The sequence below is a fragment of the Saimiri boliviensis genome, chromosome 15 (assembly GCF_048565385.1).
Source record: "Saimiri boliviensis isolate mSaiBol1 chromosome 15, mSaiBol1.pri, whole genome shotgun sequence".
Taxonomy (NCBI): Eukaryota; Metazoa; Chordata; class Mammalia; order Primates; family Cebidae; genus Saimiri; species Saimiri boliviensis.
The window spans coordinates 88,121,562-88,141,193 of NC_133463.1; the positions used below are offsets into that span (position 1 = coordinate 88,121,562).

General features: G+C 45.2%; 1 protein-coding gene across 4 annotated transcripts in view; it reads right to left on the reverse strand.

Moving 5' to 3' along the window:
• TRAPPC9 (trafficking protein particle complex subunit 9) overlaps positions 1-19,632 on the reverse strand; it is a 722,918-nt gene that overhangs the window by 504,712 nt on the left and 198,574 nt on the right. For all 4 annotated transcript variants that reach the window (XM_074387191.1, XM_074387190.1, XM_074387189.1 and 1 more), the window contains one exon: positions 15,397-15,549. In XM_074387191.1, the coding sequence (XP_074243292.1) occupies positions 15,397-15,549 (153 nt within the window). The remainder of the gene's footprint in view (positions 1-15,396; positions 15,550-19,632) is intronic.

Below are 19,632 nucleotides of genomic sequence, written 5' to 3' on the forward strand. Positions count from 1 at the left end.
GGCACTATTTACAATAGCAATGACCTGGAACCAACCCAAATGCCCATCAGTGATAAACTGGACAAGGAAAATGTGGCACATATACACCATAGAATACTATGCAGCCATAAAAAAGGATGAGTTTGTATCCTTTGTAGGAACATGGATAAATCTGGAAACCATCATTCTCAGCAAACTGACACAAGAACAGAAAATCAAACACTGCATGTTCTCACTCATAGGTGGGTGCTGAACAATTAGAACACATGGACACAGGGAGGGGAATATCACACATGAGGTCTGTGAGGGTGGCTAGCCAACGGACAGTCAGGATGGGGGTTTTGGGGAGGGATAACATGGGGAGAAATGCCAGATATAGGTGACAGGGGGATGGAGACAGCAAACTACATTGCCATGTATGTGCCTATGCAACAATCCTCCATGATCTGTACATGTACCCCATAACCTAAAGTACAATTAAAAATATAGATAGATATATATATATACACACACACACACACACACACACACACACATACATACATATAAAAAGAAAACAAGCAGAGGAAGATAAGTCTATACCAATGGTTCCCAAACTTTGCTGCACATTAGAATCATTGGGGGTGCCTTGAAAAACTGTAAGTCCAGTTAAATCTCCATATTTAGGACTAGAAGCCAGGCAGGTTTATTTTTATTTTTTAAGATCCCCTGGTGATTCCAGAGTGCAGAAAACTTGGAGAGCCACTGGTCTATTCTTGCAGTAAACATGAGGGCACAGCAAATCAGAGAAATGCAAGTAATTCAGTTTTCCTGGAATCCAAGCCACGGGAGGGAGGAGGGTGGACAGCGGGGCCAACCAGCAGCAAGGGCAGACCGTGCAGGCCACGGGAGAGACTGCCCTGAAGGTGACCAGATGCCACCAGAAGTCATCCAACAGAAGAGGGGCACAGTCAGATTCTGCCATCAAAACATGACTGTAGTGACAATGTGGAAGATAGTGGAAAAGGGGGCAAAATTAGCAGCTGGGAGCCCAATCCAAAGACTACTAAAATGGCAAAGATGAGAGATGACAAGGCCCTGAATCAGAGTAGTGACGTGGACACGGGGAGAAGGCGTGAAAATACTTAGAAAACCACATTGCCAAGACTTGGTGTGATCAACACGATGAGCTAACAGTAAACCAACCCGCGGTGATCCATAGAAATCATCCCTTTCCTCTTGGGACAAAAATACTCTGAAATCCCTGTCCTGAACACCTAGCTGACTTGTCACAGTGAGTCACCACCAGCCTGGGTAGAAAGGGCAGTAATGAGAACAGCCAGCTCAGTGGCGCAGGGGATGTGGGCTCCAGCTGCCTGCAATGGGAATCACCTGTTGCTGATGAATGACAAACACCTGGATTTTCATTCTAGCCTGCTGGTTTAGGAAGTTATTTTCCAACCCAAATTTAAATCAAAGAAGTGAGTCAGCGTCCCCACCTACAGGGCTAACAGTGGCTAGGGAGACGTGCACTTACAGATTATTAGACAGGTGTCTGGGGCATAGTCAGCTTAGGGGTGTTGGAAAACTTTCCATCTCTAAAGGAGCCCCAGCACCAGGGATGTGCTCCTGAGAGCTCCAGGGAAGCAGGAGTGGGCTGACCTTTTCCTCGGCTTCACCACCACGCTGTGAAATTACTGCCTGTGAGTCAGATGGCAGGGAGGTGGCACGGGCTAAATATAATGATGGGCAGGCTGTCCGACGCATCATTAACCTTTTTCCTTCAGAACAAAGGCAGATAACCCACGGAACACAAAACACAAGCAGCACATAATATGACAAATGGCCAACATAATCCAAAAATAATTGCAGATCTGAATGAAAATGTAAGATGTGAATTGACTGCAGCTCGAAGACGTCGAGAGCTGGAAACAACAATGCTCCCCTCTTGTGACGTGGGAAGAAAGTTGGATAAATGAAAATTAACTTTCCCTGCCAGGTCAGAGAGCTGGGGCCATGGGGAAAACAGCCAGCCTGCAATGCGGAGAGCGGCCCCTGCGGGGGAAGGACCCCCGGGCTGTCGCCAGGGCTCAGGCAAACACCAGCCAGGGCAACACAAAGCTTCAGCTGCAACCGTACTGGGAAGAGGGAGCAGCCTGGAGAAAGCTGCTCCTTGGAGCTGGCCCCGGGGGTACCAGGCCAGCCTCCCTTTCTGTTTCACAGAGTCAAAGCAGAGGGAAGAACAACAGAGATGGCAGCAGGGTGAGGGCACGGAGGGGAGCCCCGAGCCAACCTCCACCCAGACGCACCTCCCTCAGCCCCCAAATCAGGAGCCCACAGGCAGGGGACAGCTGGGGGCGGAGGGGCGCCGAGCCACGTGAGCAGAGGAGGGCAGAGCCTAGGAATGAAGTGTAAGAGGGCCTCGGATGGAGGCCTCAGGAGTTCCAGTGTTTCCTGGTAAAGAGGAAAAGGAAAAATCTCCAACTGAATGGGACAGAGCTGCTTCTGAGGCAGAAAGAACAGCGAGAGTACTGGGGAGGATGCAGCCACCAGGAGCTGGGAACTAAAAACAAGTAAGACTCCGGCCTGCCCAGGAGATGAGGGTGAGGAAGGGGAGCGACCAAAGTGCGGGTGTGCCTCCCATGCTCAGGACTCACTGGCAGGGAGGCAGCAGCCCCTCCTTACCCCGTCCCCGTGCAGGGGATGCCTGGGAGGCGCCTCAACACCCACCCCAAACCACTGGGCACTCAGCCAGGACCTCGGCTCTCCCCGGCCCCTGGGCTCTCAAGAGAAAACCCAAGTTTCCATGAAATCCCTGGCCTTCTTCTTAGCAACACATGACTGTGGGAAAAACTCAGGCATGTAGAAATTGCAAAGAAAAAAAGACATATTATGGCATTACGATTCCAATCACCTTTGTCTTTGAATTCTGGGTAATTCAGGATGAGTCACTGTTCTTTAAAAAATAAGACTACGAATTCCAAAAATTAGTATTTATTTTCAAGAGCAGTAGCAGACGAGGACAAAGACACTGAATAACTGTCCCAATTTCAGAGTACAATATGGGGGAAGGGGCAGGTTATGAAAGTGAATAGAATGCGTTCAAGAGCGATGGCTCTCGAATAAAATTAATTCCTGACCACAATGATAAGTGGAAGCATCCGTTATTAAATTGTGAAGAAGCAAAATATAATGAAATGCCAAATAGAAATGTTTTTTTTCACACTAGTCTCCAATTCTGGACAAAGAACTGAACCGATTCCAACTTTCCACGGGCAGTTTGTCTTTCGCCTGATAAACATAAGGCATTTCAGGCAAAAAGAACTGCACTTTTCTAGGGGACAGAGGAGATTCTAATGGGAGCTCACGAAACTACTTGACCTGCTACTAAATTGTGTGCTGCAAACCCAGCATCGTCCAAAGGTGACAGCGCACAGGGGCCCCAGGAAGAGGACATCCTGGGAAGAATTCTGCCTCCCCAAGCTATGGGGTCTCCCCCACTGCATGTCCACCTGGCACACTCCTGGTTAAGACCTTCCCGCCTCACCCTTGGGTGATTACACTTACCACCTGCCATGCCCAGGTGAATCTCAGATGACACTTCCAAATCTAGCCCACTCAGCTTCTTTTATTTTTTGAGTCATGGTCTCACTCTGTCACCCAGGCTGGAGTGCAGTAGCACAAACACAGCTCACTACAGCTTGGAATTCCGGGGCTGAAGCAATCCTCCCACCTCAGCCTCCCAAGCACAGCTCATTTTGCTTATTTTTTGTAGAGATGGGGTCTTGCTTTGTTGTGCTGACTAGTCTCAAACTCCTGGGCTCAAGTGATCCTCACACCTCTGCCTCCCAAATCACTGGGATTACAGGTGTGAGCCACCACACCCAGCCCCACTCACCTTCTTAAAACAGTTTCCCATCATACCAGCCTTCCTTTAAAAAGCTGTCAGTAGCTCTCCACTATCTTTCAACAAAGGCCAAATTACTTCTGGAACTTCAGGCCTTCCACAGCTGTCCTGGGCCTGCCATTCCCACAGGGATCCCCTCCTCTAAGCTATCCAGACCAGCCTTTATTCAGGGCCGTCCTGTGACCTGCATCCCTGCTGGTGGTGTCCAGCTCATCTCCAGTCAGGACCTGTTCAAAGACCCTTTATTCATTACAGGCTCACGCCTGTAATCCCAGCACTTTGAGAGGCCAAGGCAAGTGGATCACCTGAGGTCAGGAGTTTGAGACCAGCCAGGCCAACATGATGAAACCCTGTCTCTACTAAAAATACAAAAATTAGCTGGGTGTGGTGGTGTGTTCCTGCAATACCAGCTACTCAGGAGGAGAATGGCTTGAACCCGGGAGACAGAGGTTGCAGTGAGCCAAGATAGCACCACTGCACTCCAGCCTAGGTGACAGAGTGAGATTGTGTCTCAAAAATAAAAATAAAAAAAATTTTTTAAAGACCCTTTATTCAGAGTTCAGAAAGCAAAACCAGATCGTCACAGCCAGACAGCTCTCCTGCCTCTGAACTCAGGGTGTGGAACACTTGGTGGCCTTCGCAGTGCACCTTCTGTCCCTCACTTGATAAATGTATGCCAAGAACCTGCTCTGACCAGGCCCCGCTGTGTACTGGGAAAGGAGAGAGCACAGGGCAGCTGCGGGGGAGACACAGGGAAGAGCGAGCTCTGTCAAGAGAGGACACAGGAGGGCTTGCAGGAGGGAGGGACGGACATTCGAGGGAAGAGCGCAGATGAAGGGCGAGGGAGGGAGAGCAGAGGGAGAGGGAGAGAGATTGGGACCAGATTACATAGAGCCTTAACCACCAAAGTGAGGAGCACATTTGTTTTTGAGAAAAGTCTAACACATACTGGAAGACTGATTCCATAGAAGATGGATTCAACAGTGCCACGCTAGTGACAGGGAGAAGAGTTACTAGGCTCCTGTGATGGCTCAGATAAAAGGCGTTTCGCATGGGTACCAAGGCCATGAGGGACAGAGGATGGAGGGATACTTAGAGAAAGAACAGACGAGCCGTGGGGATGAAACTCCAGCAGCGAGAAACCATCCAGAACGGCCCCAGGCCCCTCACTGGCACTTCCGGGCAGATTATGATGGCTTTCGTCACCAAAGGAAACATAGGAAGGTGAGCCATTCTGGAGAGAATGACATCCATCAGAGTTTGGATAAGCTGAACTGGAGGTGCTTTTGGGAAAATGTCAGGAAGCCAGCTAAAAACATTAAAGTGGAATTCAGGACAGAAACAGACGTTTCATAGTCATTACCATCACGTTAGAGCCTGTGAAATTATTTAGGAAAAACATGGTGTAAGATAAGAATTAAGGACAAAACTGTTAGGAACATCCATAGCTGGGATGCAGCAGTGAAGGAGAGTGGGGAACAAATGGTCAGTGTGGCATGGCAAGGGCCAGGGGAGAGAAGCTCCCACCTGCAGGAGGCCTGCCCAGCCCACTGGTGTCTCATGAGGATGTGTAAGAGGCAACCACAGAGGGGGTGGGGGCTTAAAAGCCTGATTTCAACATGTGGAAAAGTACAAGAAGGATGAGAAAATGAAGAGGAAAGAGCAGCCAAAGAGAAACCCATGGTTTAGCAGAGGATTTGGGCATGTCAGCTGAGGGATTGGTACAAAACTGCTCAAAGCTTGGTGTGCAGAATCCCCCAGAGAACAGGTCAGAAACACGTATCACAGCCCAGCACCCACAGAAAGGGATGTTGAAGAGCTGGGTGGGCCAAGGAATCTGTGTTTTAGCAAGGACACTTTGATGCAGGTGGTCCATGGACCATGACCTAGAAAAACAAGGGCAAGTTCAAAAGTCCAAAGAGAAAGGATACCTGACCCGGAAGACATGTCAGAGAATTTGCCTCTGATGAGAAGAGGAACCCATCTTTCTCCAGGACGAGACAGATGGAAAAGCAAGTGTATCCCAGAGGAAAAGGAGGAAGCAGAGAAGTTTTCTGCCTGATGGTCTCCGTGGATCTTTGAAAAGAGACCATCTGCTGAGAGGAAGGGACACAAGAGTGGGGGAAAGAGTAGCATGTTGACAATAGCCAAAACTAGGCACACACTTGTCGCCATGTTTTAATGAATGAATGTTTAGTGGGAGAGCCCTATGATACAGATCAGCATATTTTCCCCATGGTGTTCAAATTCACGAGATAAAATGAACACTACTCACCAAAGCCAACCTGTTCCTTCCCAAGCAGCAGATGACTTAAGAACCCAGTTTGCTGCCCACCCTCTCTTATCCTTCTCTCTGACAAGGACAGGAGGATTCCTTACATGAACTGCTATCATATCCCCACTTTTTAAAAATCAAGTCTCCATTTGTCCAAAAGAATTGTGAAATTCACTTCCCAGCAAACCAGTTTACAGCCACCACAAAGATGGACCTAGAAATACTGTTCTGTCTGTTCCCTAAGGCAGGGGCCTACAGCCTCTGGTGCTGGTCGGTGGCCTGTGAGGAGCTGAGCCACACAGCAGGTGAGTGCGCTCCAGCCTGAGCTCCGCCATCTGTCAGATCAGCAGCGGCATTAGGTTCTCATTAGAAGCACAAACTCTATTGTGAACTGTGCCCATGAGGGATCTAGGCTGCGCTTTCCTTAGGAGACTCTAATGCCCGATAACCCAAGGTGGTAAAGTTTCATCCCGAAACCATCCCCTCGCCACCCTGATCCACAGAAAAACTGTCTTCCACAAAACTGGTCCTTAGTGCCAAAAAGGTTGGGGACCTCTGCCCAGAGGGAAGGAGGGAGTGGATAACAGCAGGCAGGGACTTTGGTGCTGCTGTGTGAGGCCCTGGACAAATCAGTCCACCTTCCTGGGACTCGGGTTCCTGTCCTGTAAACCAAATTGATTAGCTGACATCTACCGTCTCATCTCATTCTGTGATACTAGGGACCACCATTTCCCATACTGAAATTGAAATGCCACATTTAATTATCATGTCTAACAGAAACTGTCAGCAGGGAAAGCTGACATTTCTCTTACAAAACCAAAAGCCAAAAAGTACACAGAGAAAGAAAACCAAATTAAATAATTAATTAATTGAAAAGGAAACCAAAGCAGGTGATGCTTTCATGCCACTGTCAAGAAACAGCAACCCCGAAGGCAGTTTTCATCTCAGGCATCAATCCCAATAAAATCAAAACACTAATTTATCAATCTTCCCGACAGCTCCCTATGCTCAGACACGTCCCTCAGACAAAGAGGGCACACGCAGCAGCCTGGCTCGATCTTCTGGATAATTCCTTCATGAAAACCTTCTTGTATAAAATAATTTTTCCATCTCATCAGATGAGAAAGCTGTGTGATATACAAAAGTATTATTACTAAGGTATTTCCAATTCCTTTATTCTTTTACAAAATACTTTATTGTGGAATACAACACTGATTGACAAAACCACCAAAAATAAAGGCATCACTTAATGAATTATTATGAAGCCAACACCCTAGAAAACAGCACACAGGTCCAGAAGCAGAATTTTGCCAGCCCCCCAGAAGCCCTCAATCTGGCCATCCCAATGCTGACTTCCTCCCTCGGCCCACAGGGCCTACCACCCTGACTTTCTGCTAGTCACTTCCTGGCTTCTCTTTGCCATTTTTACCACCTAAGCATGCAGCAATGAAACTACGGTTTAGCTGTGCCTGTTTGTTTTTAAATATGTCATTTAACTCTCTCTTAAACTACAGATAGCCTTTTCATCTCTTTGTTTTGTGTCGTGTGTGTGTGTGTGTGTGTGTGTGTGTGTGTGTAAAACACACATAAGTTAAAGTTTGCCACTTCAGCCATTTTTAAATGTACAGGTCAGCAGCATTAAGTACTTTTACAGTGCTGTGCAATCATCACCATAACCCATCCCCAGACCTTCATCTCTTTTTCCCCCTGATAATTTACTTATTGAGGGAACCAATTCACGGACTGCAGGGTTTCCTGGAGTCTGGACTGCCAGCTCTGTCCCCATGGCGTAGTTTAACAAGTTTTTCTGCCCTCTGAAATCCTGTGAATTAGTAGTTAGAGCTAGAGCGCTGATCAGCCTCGGGTGTGATTCTAGGACAGTGCTAATTCACAGAAGTTGCTGTGTTCTCCCAGCAGGAGGAGCAGAATGTGTGGTTGTCTCTTACTTTGTTACGTGGATGCTTACTGTCTCGACTCATTAATCTATTAGGGACAGCAAAATGATGATATTCTAATTCTATCGTCCTTTCCTCAATTCTTAGCTCAAATATTCTGTGAAGAGAGATGCCCCTCATCAACTGTTATTAGATCATCCAATTGCACAGTCTAAATTACAAAGGCAGAATAAATGCTCATTGCTTACCATTTTCAAAATGATAAATCACTTCCCCATCTTTTTGCAAGGGTGCACAATTCTCATGGATTGAGAACTGAGAACTCATGGATTGAAACACAGTTCGCATCCTTATTGATGCTCAAATTGCCAGTGGTCACCTCTTCGGGTGGAGCCTTTCAACACAACCTCCATGCTCTCTAATAGCTCCTTTAGTGCAAGTTTGACAATATGCTCCAAGACTACCTTCTTGCTCTGCTTCCTGCTCCACACCTAGAACTGGTTCTTTCTCCAAGAAGCACTGGTTTCTCTGAGTGAGAACGTGTGTTTCAAAACCAGGAAGTGGGCATTAGGAATGCTCAATGCTGCTGGACCGGTCAATTTCTAGACTTGGATAGTGTACAAGGCTAGGAGATTGATGGATTTTCAAATAGGTCATGGTTTCTTGCTGATATTTTTATTAAAATTCTAGACTACAAGGTTTTTACTTAACCTCATATCTGACATCAGTTACTTCCTGTCTTCCATATGAGAATCTTAGTTTAAAACTAGATTCAGATGATAGAATGAGATTATCACAGAATTAATCATTTACTTTACTCCACACTGATACAGTTTCAGAATATGAGTACCAACACTATCTTCATCAAAAAAAAAATTACAGAGAACAGTTTAAAAATTACTTTCGGGGCTGGGCCTGGTGGCTCATGCCTTTAAACTCAGCACTTTGGGAGGCCAAGGCGGGCAGATCACCTGAGGTCAGGAGTTCAAGACCAGCCTGCCCAACCTGGTGAAACCCCATCTCTACTAAAAATACAAAAAATATCAGCCAGGCCTGGTGGCACACACATGTAGTCCCAGCTACTTGGGAAGCTGAGGCGGAAGAATCACTTGAACCCAGGAGGAGGAGGTTGCAGTGAGCCAGGATAGCACCGCTGCACTGCAGCCTGGGCGACAAGAGCAAAACTCCGTCAATACTTTTGGGCAGCACATAGTGGCGCATGCCTGCAATCCCAGCACTTTGGGAGGCTGAAATGGGCGGGTCAATTGAGCTCATGAGTTCAAGACCAGTCAGGGCAACATGGTGAAACCCCATCTCTACAAAAAAACATCAAAATTAGCCAGGCTTGGTGGTGCGAGCCTGTAATCCCAGCTACTTGGGAGACTGAGGTGGGAGGATGGCTTAAGCCTGGAAGGCAGAGGTCACAGTAGGCTGAGATCACACTACTGCACTTCAGCCTGGGTGACAGAGCCAGACTTTGTCTCAAAAAAAAAAAAAAAAATTACTTTTGCATATGATTTTCCATGTTCTCCCTATCTTTTAAATTATTGTGATGGGCACTGTAAGAGCAGGTTACCATGACTTACTATCTTCTCCCTTTGAAGGCTCATTTGGTCTTAGCTATACAAGCAGCCACATGTTGTATGCTCACCCCAAGTCTTTACGGCAACGTCTCTAGTCATTCTGGCTGTCCTTCACTAGTCGTATCCTCAAGAAATCTTGAGAACGTAATCCTTGCAGTCTTGCATGTGGACAACAATTTGTCTAAGCCCTGTATACCTAAAAGTTAGTGTGGCTGGGCCTAATAATCTCTGGCTCAAATTCTCATCACATGAGTATCTATAGTCTAGATATATGCTATTCTACTGGCTTCTGGAATACTGCTGCAGTCAAAAAGTCCAGTGATAATCTGATTTTATTTCATAAATCACTTGCTATTTGGGTCTGAAGGCCCAAAAGACTTAAAGTCCAGTAATATAACTAGAATATGTCCCAGTCATTCTAAATCAAGATTCTCATGTACACAGTGTACACATTCAAGAAGTAGTTTCGACGGTTTGGTTTTTTTCCTTAATTACAGAAACTTTTTTGTGAATTATGGTTTTTCACATGTTGTGGTTTGTTTTGTTTTCCTTCTCTGGGGTCTCATAGCAGATGTATGTATGTATGTATGTATGTATGTATGAAAAAATGTATGTATGTATGTACGAATGAATGTATGTATGTATGAATGTATATATGTATATATGAATGTATGAATGTATGTATATATGAATGAATGTATATATATATGAATGTATGAATGAATGTATGAATGTATGTACGAATGAATGTACGTATATATGAATGAATGTATATATGTATGTATGTATATATGAATGTATGTATGAATGAATGTATGAATGTATGATGAATGTATGTATATATGAGTGTATGTATGAATGAATGTATGAATGTATGTACAAATGTATGTATGTATGAATGTATATATGTATGTATGTATGAATATGTATGAATGTATGTATGTGTATGTATGAATGAATGTATATATGAATGTATGTATGAATGAATGAATGTATGAATGTATGCATGTATGCATGCATGTTAGATCTTCTTTGTGTACCTTCTAAGTGTGTCACTTTCTCTGTAATTATTTTTCTTTCAATTCTTTTTTCTCCTCTCTTTTCATCTTCTGTTTCCCTTTATGTATCTGACAGGTACACTTAACTCACTAGAAGCTACATTGCTAAAAAAAAAAAAAAAATTTCTTATATTTCAAATTCTTTCCTGAGTTATATCTGTCTCCTTTCTGAGTTTTTCTCATTCAGATTTAGGTTATTCTTTTGTACTTCATGTCTTTTAGCTCATTCTGGATTGTTGTGATTTTTCTCAGCTTGTGAGCATGTTCTTCTGGCAGACTTTCATGGTTTGCAGGTATGTTGTCTTGCTGCATACATTTTTACTAGAATCACTTTACATAGAGTTTGGCTGTGATCCTGTTCTGTTGACCAACTTTACACGAAACTAGTTTTTAGGAACTTTTAGGAGAGATAGTTAAGGATAGCTCTTCCAGCTCTGGTAAATCTACATACTGTATTCTGTGTTTTTGGGCGGTACTCAAAAATATAAGAAATTACTTTCTAGACCACTTAACTGTGTCATCCTCCCCGAGTTTCAGCCAGACCTTTTCTTTCCTTGGTTCTGCTATCTCACCTCTGTTCCTAGCAGCTTCTCTGCAGGTGAGGCTTTGTTCTAGAGGAATTATTTGCACTTGTCTGCTATTGGAATATGCGAATTCCTTCACGTTTCAGCTGCCGTTCTCAGCTTGGTCCACTGCACTGTTCAGTGAGCACCTGAAGGCTGTTTGGGGATTCCTGTGTTTGTGTGCTTCCGGCTTCCTCTTGTGCAGATGGTGAAACCATGTCACTATCAGCGGTTTGTCCACATCTACTTGTATTTTGGGGTCTGTGGGGATACTCAGGTATCTAGTTTTGCTGTATATTTGTGCTACAGGTATTTGGTTTTTCTATTCTAGTTGTTCAGTCTACTTGACTGAATAGTTCATATATTCCTCAAAACCTGTAACAGTTTGCCAGGGTCTTCTAGTACTTCCAGTTTTAAACATAAAAATCCAAGAAATAAGAGATTTTAAGTATTATCAGGATCACAGTAAAAGAATATACTCTTTTGTGGGTGATTTCTCTTACCCTAGGCTAGTTATATAAAGTAGATATATATCTCCCAAGAATTTGAAAATAAGGGAAATAACTTGCTTTCTGATGTTTCATTTAGAAACAATTTCTAAAATTCACTTAGAACTCAAAATAATATATCAAAACAGTGCTCTACAAAATCTTTTTCTTGTTATTTTTTATGTTGAAAAATATTGATCCTACAGAAAAGTTACAAGAAGAGACATGAAGATCCATATCTCTTTAACTAAAGCCACTAATTTTTTTATAATTTCAACTTTTCTTTTGGATTTAGGGGGTACCAGTGCAGGTTTGCTCCATGAGAATACTGTGTGATGGTGAGGTTTGGAAATGAATGATTCTGTCATCCAGACAGTGAGCACGGTACCCAGCAAAGGGCTTTCCACCCCTCCTCTCACTCCCTGCCTTCTCTAGCAGTCCCCATGCCTCTTGTTGCTGTCTTTATGAACATGAGGACTCTGGGCTCAGCTCCCACTTAGCAGTGAGAATGTGCAGTATTTGCTTTTCTATTCCTGTGTTAATTTGTTTAGGATAATGGCTTCCAGATGCATCCATGTTGCTGCAGAGGCCGTGATTTCATTCTGTTTTACGACTGCATAGTATTCCACGGTGTACATGTACCACATTTTCTTTATCTAATCCACTATTGATGGCCACTTAGGTTGATTCCATATATTTGGTATTGTGAATAGTTAAAGCCACTAATTTTTAATAATTTGACACTTTTACTTTATTTCTCTGGATTCACATTCAATTTTTTTCCTTCACCTTATTAAAGTAAGTGCAGTCAAATGATCTTTCCCTCTTAAATGCTTCTGCGTTTATCTCCTAAGAACAAGAATGTTCTGCTACAATTTCAATTTCATTATCATATTCATTATATTTGCCATTGATACACAATATTATCTTATAGTACACATTCGATTTCCTCAGTTGTCCCAAAAAAGCCTTCTTTTTTAAAATCCAGGATACAGTTAAGGATTATGCACAGCATTTTATTGTTATATCACTTCAATCTCCTTGAATCTAGAACATTCTTCCCACCTGCTTTTATAAAATGGGAATTATAACATTTACTTTATAGAGTTTTTGCGAAGATTAAAGAGAAATAATGCAAATAAAAGTGGCTAGCCCAGTCTTTATATACAACATGTGACAATGCTCAATAAACACTGACTATCTTCTCTGTGTCCCACACTGAATGCAGGATCCTAGTCTATGCAGGAACTCCACGGGTTGCTGAGAACTTTTTCAGTGGCGTCTAACTTCAGTAACTATAATTAATCCAAGTCCACGCCTGAGAATGTGGTCCCCCACGAGATGTCTCTGAGAGTGTTAGACTGTGAGCTGCAAGGAGTCGTCTCCCAGTTCCCAGAGGCCATAAATGAGCCTCTGGCTCTGAGTTTACAGCTGCGCCACAGAAGGCCACAGCGATGGCCTCGTGCTTCCTCAAACTGAATTGCACGTAGCAAGGTACCCTCCGTGGACCAAGCTCTGGAAGGTTCTTCATGCCTACATTTTCCTCCATAAAACTTGACCTGGTTTCCTCTGTAAGACTTAACTTAGAGATTCGCTGTCTCTTTCTGCCACATAGTATGTAAACAACCAGCCAGAGCTTCCATTAACTGTTATTAATAAAGGGGGCATCTCATGAGTAGCAGCTGTGTGCCATGACCAGAAACCAGGCCAGCATCACATTTACAAACCACTTGATAACCATAATTCGAGGTCTGGTTTGGTTTTACTTTAAAAGATAGAAGAAGGTATTCCCAGACTGCAAGGCCAGATTGCCATTTGGCTCAATTTTTCTCTCTGACCTTAGAAGGGCAGAGAGAACACCCCGGTCCCCTCTGTAACAAAAGGCAGAGGCACAGTAACAACAGGACAAAGTAGCTCTGCGTTGAACACATAAATTCAAACAACCGAAACACAAAAAGCCAGACTTTCCACTTGGAAGCCTTCTGCAATGTTGCTCCGGACTGAGGCGACACCAGCAGGCAGTGGCAGAAACCATGGTCACGGTTCCCTCACTTTTGCCTGGAGGCCACATGGCAAGACATGTCCCTGGAGTAGCATCCAGTCCCAAGTGTTCCAAGGACAGGTGCTGGGCACCACTTGTTCTGCCAAACCCCCTTCTTGGGAAAAAAGAAGTCAGAACCCAGGTAATCCTCTATCCACTGATTAAAAAGAAAAAATGCAGTTCCGTTCTATAAAGCCGTCTACAAACAAACAAAAACAAGCCATTTCATCAGACATTTTTAAGTCGTGGTGTAATTTCAATCCTCTTGACTTTTTCATTTTCTAATGTGTCCAGCCCTAAATCTGTTTTTCTACCTTTGTTAATAATATAAAAAGAAAGTTTACCAAGAACCAGCACTGTACAAGAAGCTCGTGCCAACTATTTGCAAGGCTGCAGACAGCAAACTCCATAGGGGGCATCTGTTAGGGACTGAACTGCCTCCCCACTTCCCCTGCTGCATCTGCTGAAGGCCTAACCCCCAATGGGACAGCTTTAGGAGGCGGAGCCTTGGGCAGATAATTAGGTTTAGATGGAGCGATGAGGGTGGAGCCCCCTTTAGGAGATGAGTGCCCTTGTAAGAAGGGGTGGACACCAGAGCTCCCTCTGTCCTCCACGTGGGGATGTAGCAAGCGGGTGGCTACCTGCGAGCCGGGAAGAGGGCCCTCCCTCACCAGAAAATCACCATGGCTGGCACCCTGATCTCAGACTCCCAGTCTTCAGAGCTATGAGGAAATAAATCGTGGCTGTTTAAGCTGTTCTGTCTGTGGTATCTTGTTAGGGGAGCCTGATTTGACAGACGGCACACTGCCTCCCAATGAATGCTTCATAATTTGACATAATTAATCTATGAAATCTTTTTTTTTTCTTTTCTTTTTTTTTTTTTTTTTTGAGATGGAGTCTCACTGTCGCGCAGGCTAGAATGCAGTGACTCGATCTCAGCTCACTGCAACTTCCGCCTCCCAGGTTTAAGCAATTCTCCTGCCTCAGCCTCCCCAGTAGCTGGGATTATGGGATTACAGACTTTGCGCCACCACACCCAGCTAATTTTTGTATTTTTAGTAGAGACAGGGTTTCGCCATGTTGTCCAGGCTGGTCTCAAACGCCTGGCCTCAGATGATCCACCTGCCTTGGCCTCCCAAAGTGCTAGGATTACAGGCGTGAGCCACCACACCCAGCCAGTCTATGAAATCTTATCTCTAATCAATCCTAATGTTACAACAAATATAAATTTCCATTTCTTCCACACTCCACCTCCTTATAGAAATCACCAGACTTGAAAGGAAAACTTTATCATCACAGCTAATTAGATGTCTAAAGAATCACAGCAGTTATACTTGAAAAAATGCAATAATTCCTACATTCCACTAATTTAGAATGACCTCCTGGCAAATGAGTACAAAATAATAAAGAGTGAGAATTAAATCGTTTAGGTAAAAAGTGCTTTCATTACTTTCAGACACATACAGTAACTCACTCTGTTAACAAAGAGCCCAGGAGGTGTCTCAGGCAGCTTCAGTTAATGAATGACAAGTAAGTTACAAACAGGAAACAGCAGGCATCAAGGGACGGTGATTGCTACACTGTATCTAGGGCCCTAATGTGCTAATTAAAATTAGGAAAGAGCTTACCATCACTGAGATCCTGCAGTAGATTCTCCTGGCAGGAGAAATCCAGCTTCACTTTGATGTTGATTGTGAATGTGGCCACCTTCCCAGGCTGCAAAGGGAACTGGGCAAGGGTTTCCTCCAGCTTCCAGCTCAAGAAGTCGCCGTACAATTTTTCTACAATAATAGCAATGACAGTGATGAGGATGCTGTAACTGAGGTAGTATGGGACTTACCAATCCCCTAGAAAATTCTGATGCATTCTCAAAAGCAAAGGAAAAGGAAGAGCCGTTAAAATGTGTAAGATCAAAGTGACAAGAACATTCCAGAACCAAGGAGTGTTGCAAGGCGATCACCCCGCTGGTGAACGAGGCACAGCGAGGAAGAACCACTCATCTCTAGAGGCACCGAGCCCAGGCCAAGCCATCCTGACTCCTTAGTGAGCAACTCCTTCTCACTGACCAAATAAATGCTGTTTTGCTCTTATAAACGAAATCAGAGTTAAACTAAATTTCTCCACAATGCATATTTTCTGCATTATATCACCTTAAAGAGAAACAGATCCAAGTGTAGTAGGGAAAGTATATATTCAATATGAGACACCTCTTCAGAAAAAGAGAATACAAAATCAAAACCCAAGCCGGATGCAGTGGCTCACACTTGCAATCCCAACACTTTGGGAGGCCGAGGGAGGATGAATGACTTGAGTTCAGGAGTTTGAGACCAGCCCAGACAACATGGCAAAACCCCATCTCTACAAAAAATACAAAAATTAGTCGGCGTGGCAGCATACACCTGTAATCCCAGCTACTCAGAAGGCTGAGGTAGAACTGCTTGAACCCAGGAGGTGGAAGTTGCAATGAGCCAAGATCGCACCACTGCACACCAACCTGGGTGACAGAGCAAGACTCCATCTCAAAAAACAAAAAAAATAAAATAAAATAGCCAGGTGCAGTGGCTCACGCCTGTAATCGCAGCACTTTGGGAGGCTGAAGCAGGCAGATCACAAGGTCAGGAGTTCAAGACCAGCCTGGCCAGCATGGTGAAACCCTGTCTCTACTAAAAATACAAAAAAAATTAGCTGGGTGTGGTAGCATGCACCTGTACTCCCAGGTACTGGGAGGCTGAGGCAGGAGAATTGCTTGAACCTGGCAGGTGGTGGAGGTTGCGGTGAGCCAAGATTGTGCCACTGCACTCCAGCCTGGGCACTGGAGCAAGACTCTGCCTCAAAAAATAAATACATAAAATAAAATCAACACAGAATTAAGGTTGGCACCTTGGGAAGGGCCTTCATGAAAGGTGTTTCCCTTGCTTTCTTGCAAATACATCATGGTCTTTAATAAAAAGTCTTGAATGTTAAAGTCACATGACTTTGGTGCCTCTTTGACACTGACTAACTTGAGTGCCATGGAGAATAACAATCCCTTGGAGTCCAGGTTTCTTCATGTGTAAAACAGGGTAACAATTACTACACCACAGGGTTATTTTACAAATTCAACAAAGTACTATCTGTAAAAGCACCAGGAAGACCAGGGCACTGTAAGAACTTCAGGGAACACTGGAGGAAGGGGGACTGGAAGGGGACACAGGGAGGCCACCGCTGGTCCCCCTGGAGTTGCTGCGTCCCTCCGCAGCTCCAGCTCCTACAACCCAGGGAGAGTATGACATGCTGCCTTGATATCCAGCGAAACCAGAGGGCCCCAAACGGCCTCACTTTAAGTCCGCTCACGACTCTGCTCCTGCAGATACAGGGTCCCTCAGCTGAGTAGGCCCTCTAGGTGCACACGGGAAGCAGATGCAGCACTGTGTCCTGAGCGGTGGGTATCAGTGCCCCACAGCCTGGGAGAGATTGAAATAAGCCAGTCACATCCTCCCCGGGAAGCCTGGGGCAGCCTCCCTCTCCACACTCCAAAGCCCACCTCCCCCAGCCCCTGAGCAGCTGCTCTCTCTTTTCCTGAGTGCAGGCCCACGTGGATGTACATGGCACGGTCTCCTCCTTCTCCAGCTGTGAGTGTCTGTGACCAATGAACTGCTGTTGGGTGCACCTGTCCTGTGTCATGTGCTAGGTGTTTGGCTGTCCCCACACGGTAAGGCAAGAAACCCTCCTGACCAACACAAGGGTCAGGAGGCCATGACCACGGGGCCGTCCTCCCACCAGGAAGTGCCCAGCTTCCGGGCTGTGCGAAGATCCTCTTCCTGGTGCCCCTGCAGCCTAGGAGGCTGGAGCAACCTGCTGCTTTTCCACCATCCCCTTTCTGGGAACCCGTTCTCTATGCTAAAGTTCTGCAGTCTGAATAAGGAGACAGTTTTAGAGAGACTAAGTAACTTATCTACAGTCACAAGCTACAGAATCGATCCAGAATCCTAGATCCAAATGATTCCAAAGCCACATTCAACTCCCACGTGAAGATATTTCATGGTGAAATTAAAATATAAAGTCCTGGTCAGAGAACCCAGAATCAACCTCACAGGAGCTCTGTGGAAGACTAAAATCCCCATGAAAGAAAAAAGATACGCGGTGTGCTAACTCTGGAACACAAGGACAAACTGAGCTTCAAAATAAGCAGCCACCCTCCTGGGCGGAGGTGTGCTCGACCACGGCACAGTCCTGCGGAACGGGCCAAGCTCCCTCTGGAGCACGTCTGACAGACAGCGTTAATGTCTCCGTGCTTCCTTAAAGAAGGATACTAACGGGCCGGGCGCGGTGGCTCAGCCTGTAATCCCAGCACTTTGGGAGGCCGAGGCGGGTGGATCACGAGGTCAAGAGATCGAGACCATCCCGGTCAACATGGTGAAACCCCGTCTCTACTAAAAATACAAAAAATTAGCTGGGCATGGTGGCGCGTGCCTGTAATCCCAGCTACTCAGGAGGCTGAGGCAGGAGAATTGCCTGAACCCGGGAGGCGGAGGTTGCGGTGAGCCGAGATCGCGCCATTGCACTCCAGCCTGGGGTAACAAGAGCGAAACTCCGTCTCAAAAAAAAAAAAAAAAAAAAAAAAAAGAAGGATACTAACACAGAGACAGATCAGGGGACAGCGTCCTGCAAAAGTGTTTAGAAACCACATCGCATTCATTTATTTACATAGTCATTCACAGAACACCTCACATGTGCCAGACACTCCAGGTGTTAGCTCACTTAATCCTCCCAACAACCAGTGAAATCATGGAAGGAGGTGAGCATACGTAACAGGTCATTCAGCTGTCAGTGGAAGACTTGGCATATCACAGATGCTCAATAAATATTAGCTGCCCTTCAGCATCACCCAGTCTACCACCTTAGATGGTGTAATATTATCACATTATTTCAGAATGATCTGGGAAAAGACAAATAGTTGGGAAAAGGATGACTGAACTGTTGAGAGGGCTGGTTCCTGGAAAGTCAACTTTAATGACAGTCTGAAGAATGACTCCCTATGTTCAGATGGTTTTGAGAAGCTGTGGGCTGGATGCAGTGGCTCACACCTGTAATCTCAGCACCCTGGGAGGCCAAGGTGGGTGGATCACCTGAGGCCAGGAGTTCAAGACCAGCTTGGGCAACGTCGTGAAACCTCGTCTCTACTAAAAATAGAAAAAATTAGCTGGCATTGTGGCTCATACCTATAAGCCAAGGCAGGAGAATTACTTGAACCCAGGAGATGGAAGTTGCAGTGAGGTAAGGTCAAGCCATTGCACTCCAGCCTGTGCAACAGAGCAAGACTCCATCCCCATCCCCTAAAAAAGAAGCTGTGGCACTGGATGAGATTCTTATGAGAATTTAGTGACCGAAAGGGAAATGGAGAATTGGAGGGAAGTACTATCCAAAACTCAAAGTGAGAGATGGAATGGGTCAACAAGCACCACCGGCAGCAGAAGACAGTGCGTCATATCCAATTCTAGGCACTCTAATTACAGGATAAAAATCTAAACACTTCAGCCAAGCTTCGGGGACAAAGCACTGGTCGCATTGGTATTTCATGATGATAACAGGTTACTGTCTGGAAACCCACTTCAACACACAACATTTGGCCCTCAGTTGCTCAGGGGAATGTGTGGATACTCACATATGTGACTTATCCTTTAGAAGGTAAGTCACTCAGTCAGAGAAAAAACAAAGATCTGTCTCCAAACGGGACAAGAACCTCAAAGCCATCTTACAGGTGAGAAAGCAGAAGGAAAAGGGGAGTCTGACACAAAGCCGTGTCGTCAACTGGGGTGCATCTTTCTTCTCGCTTCTTCAGAAGGTATCTCAGGACATCTTGGCTCATTAGTAAGACAGGTAAC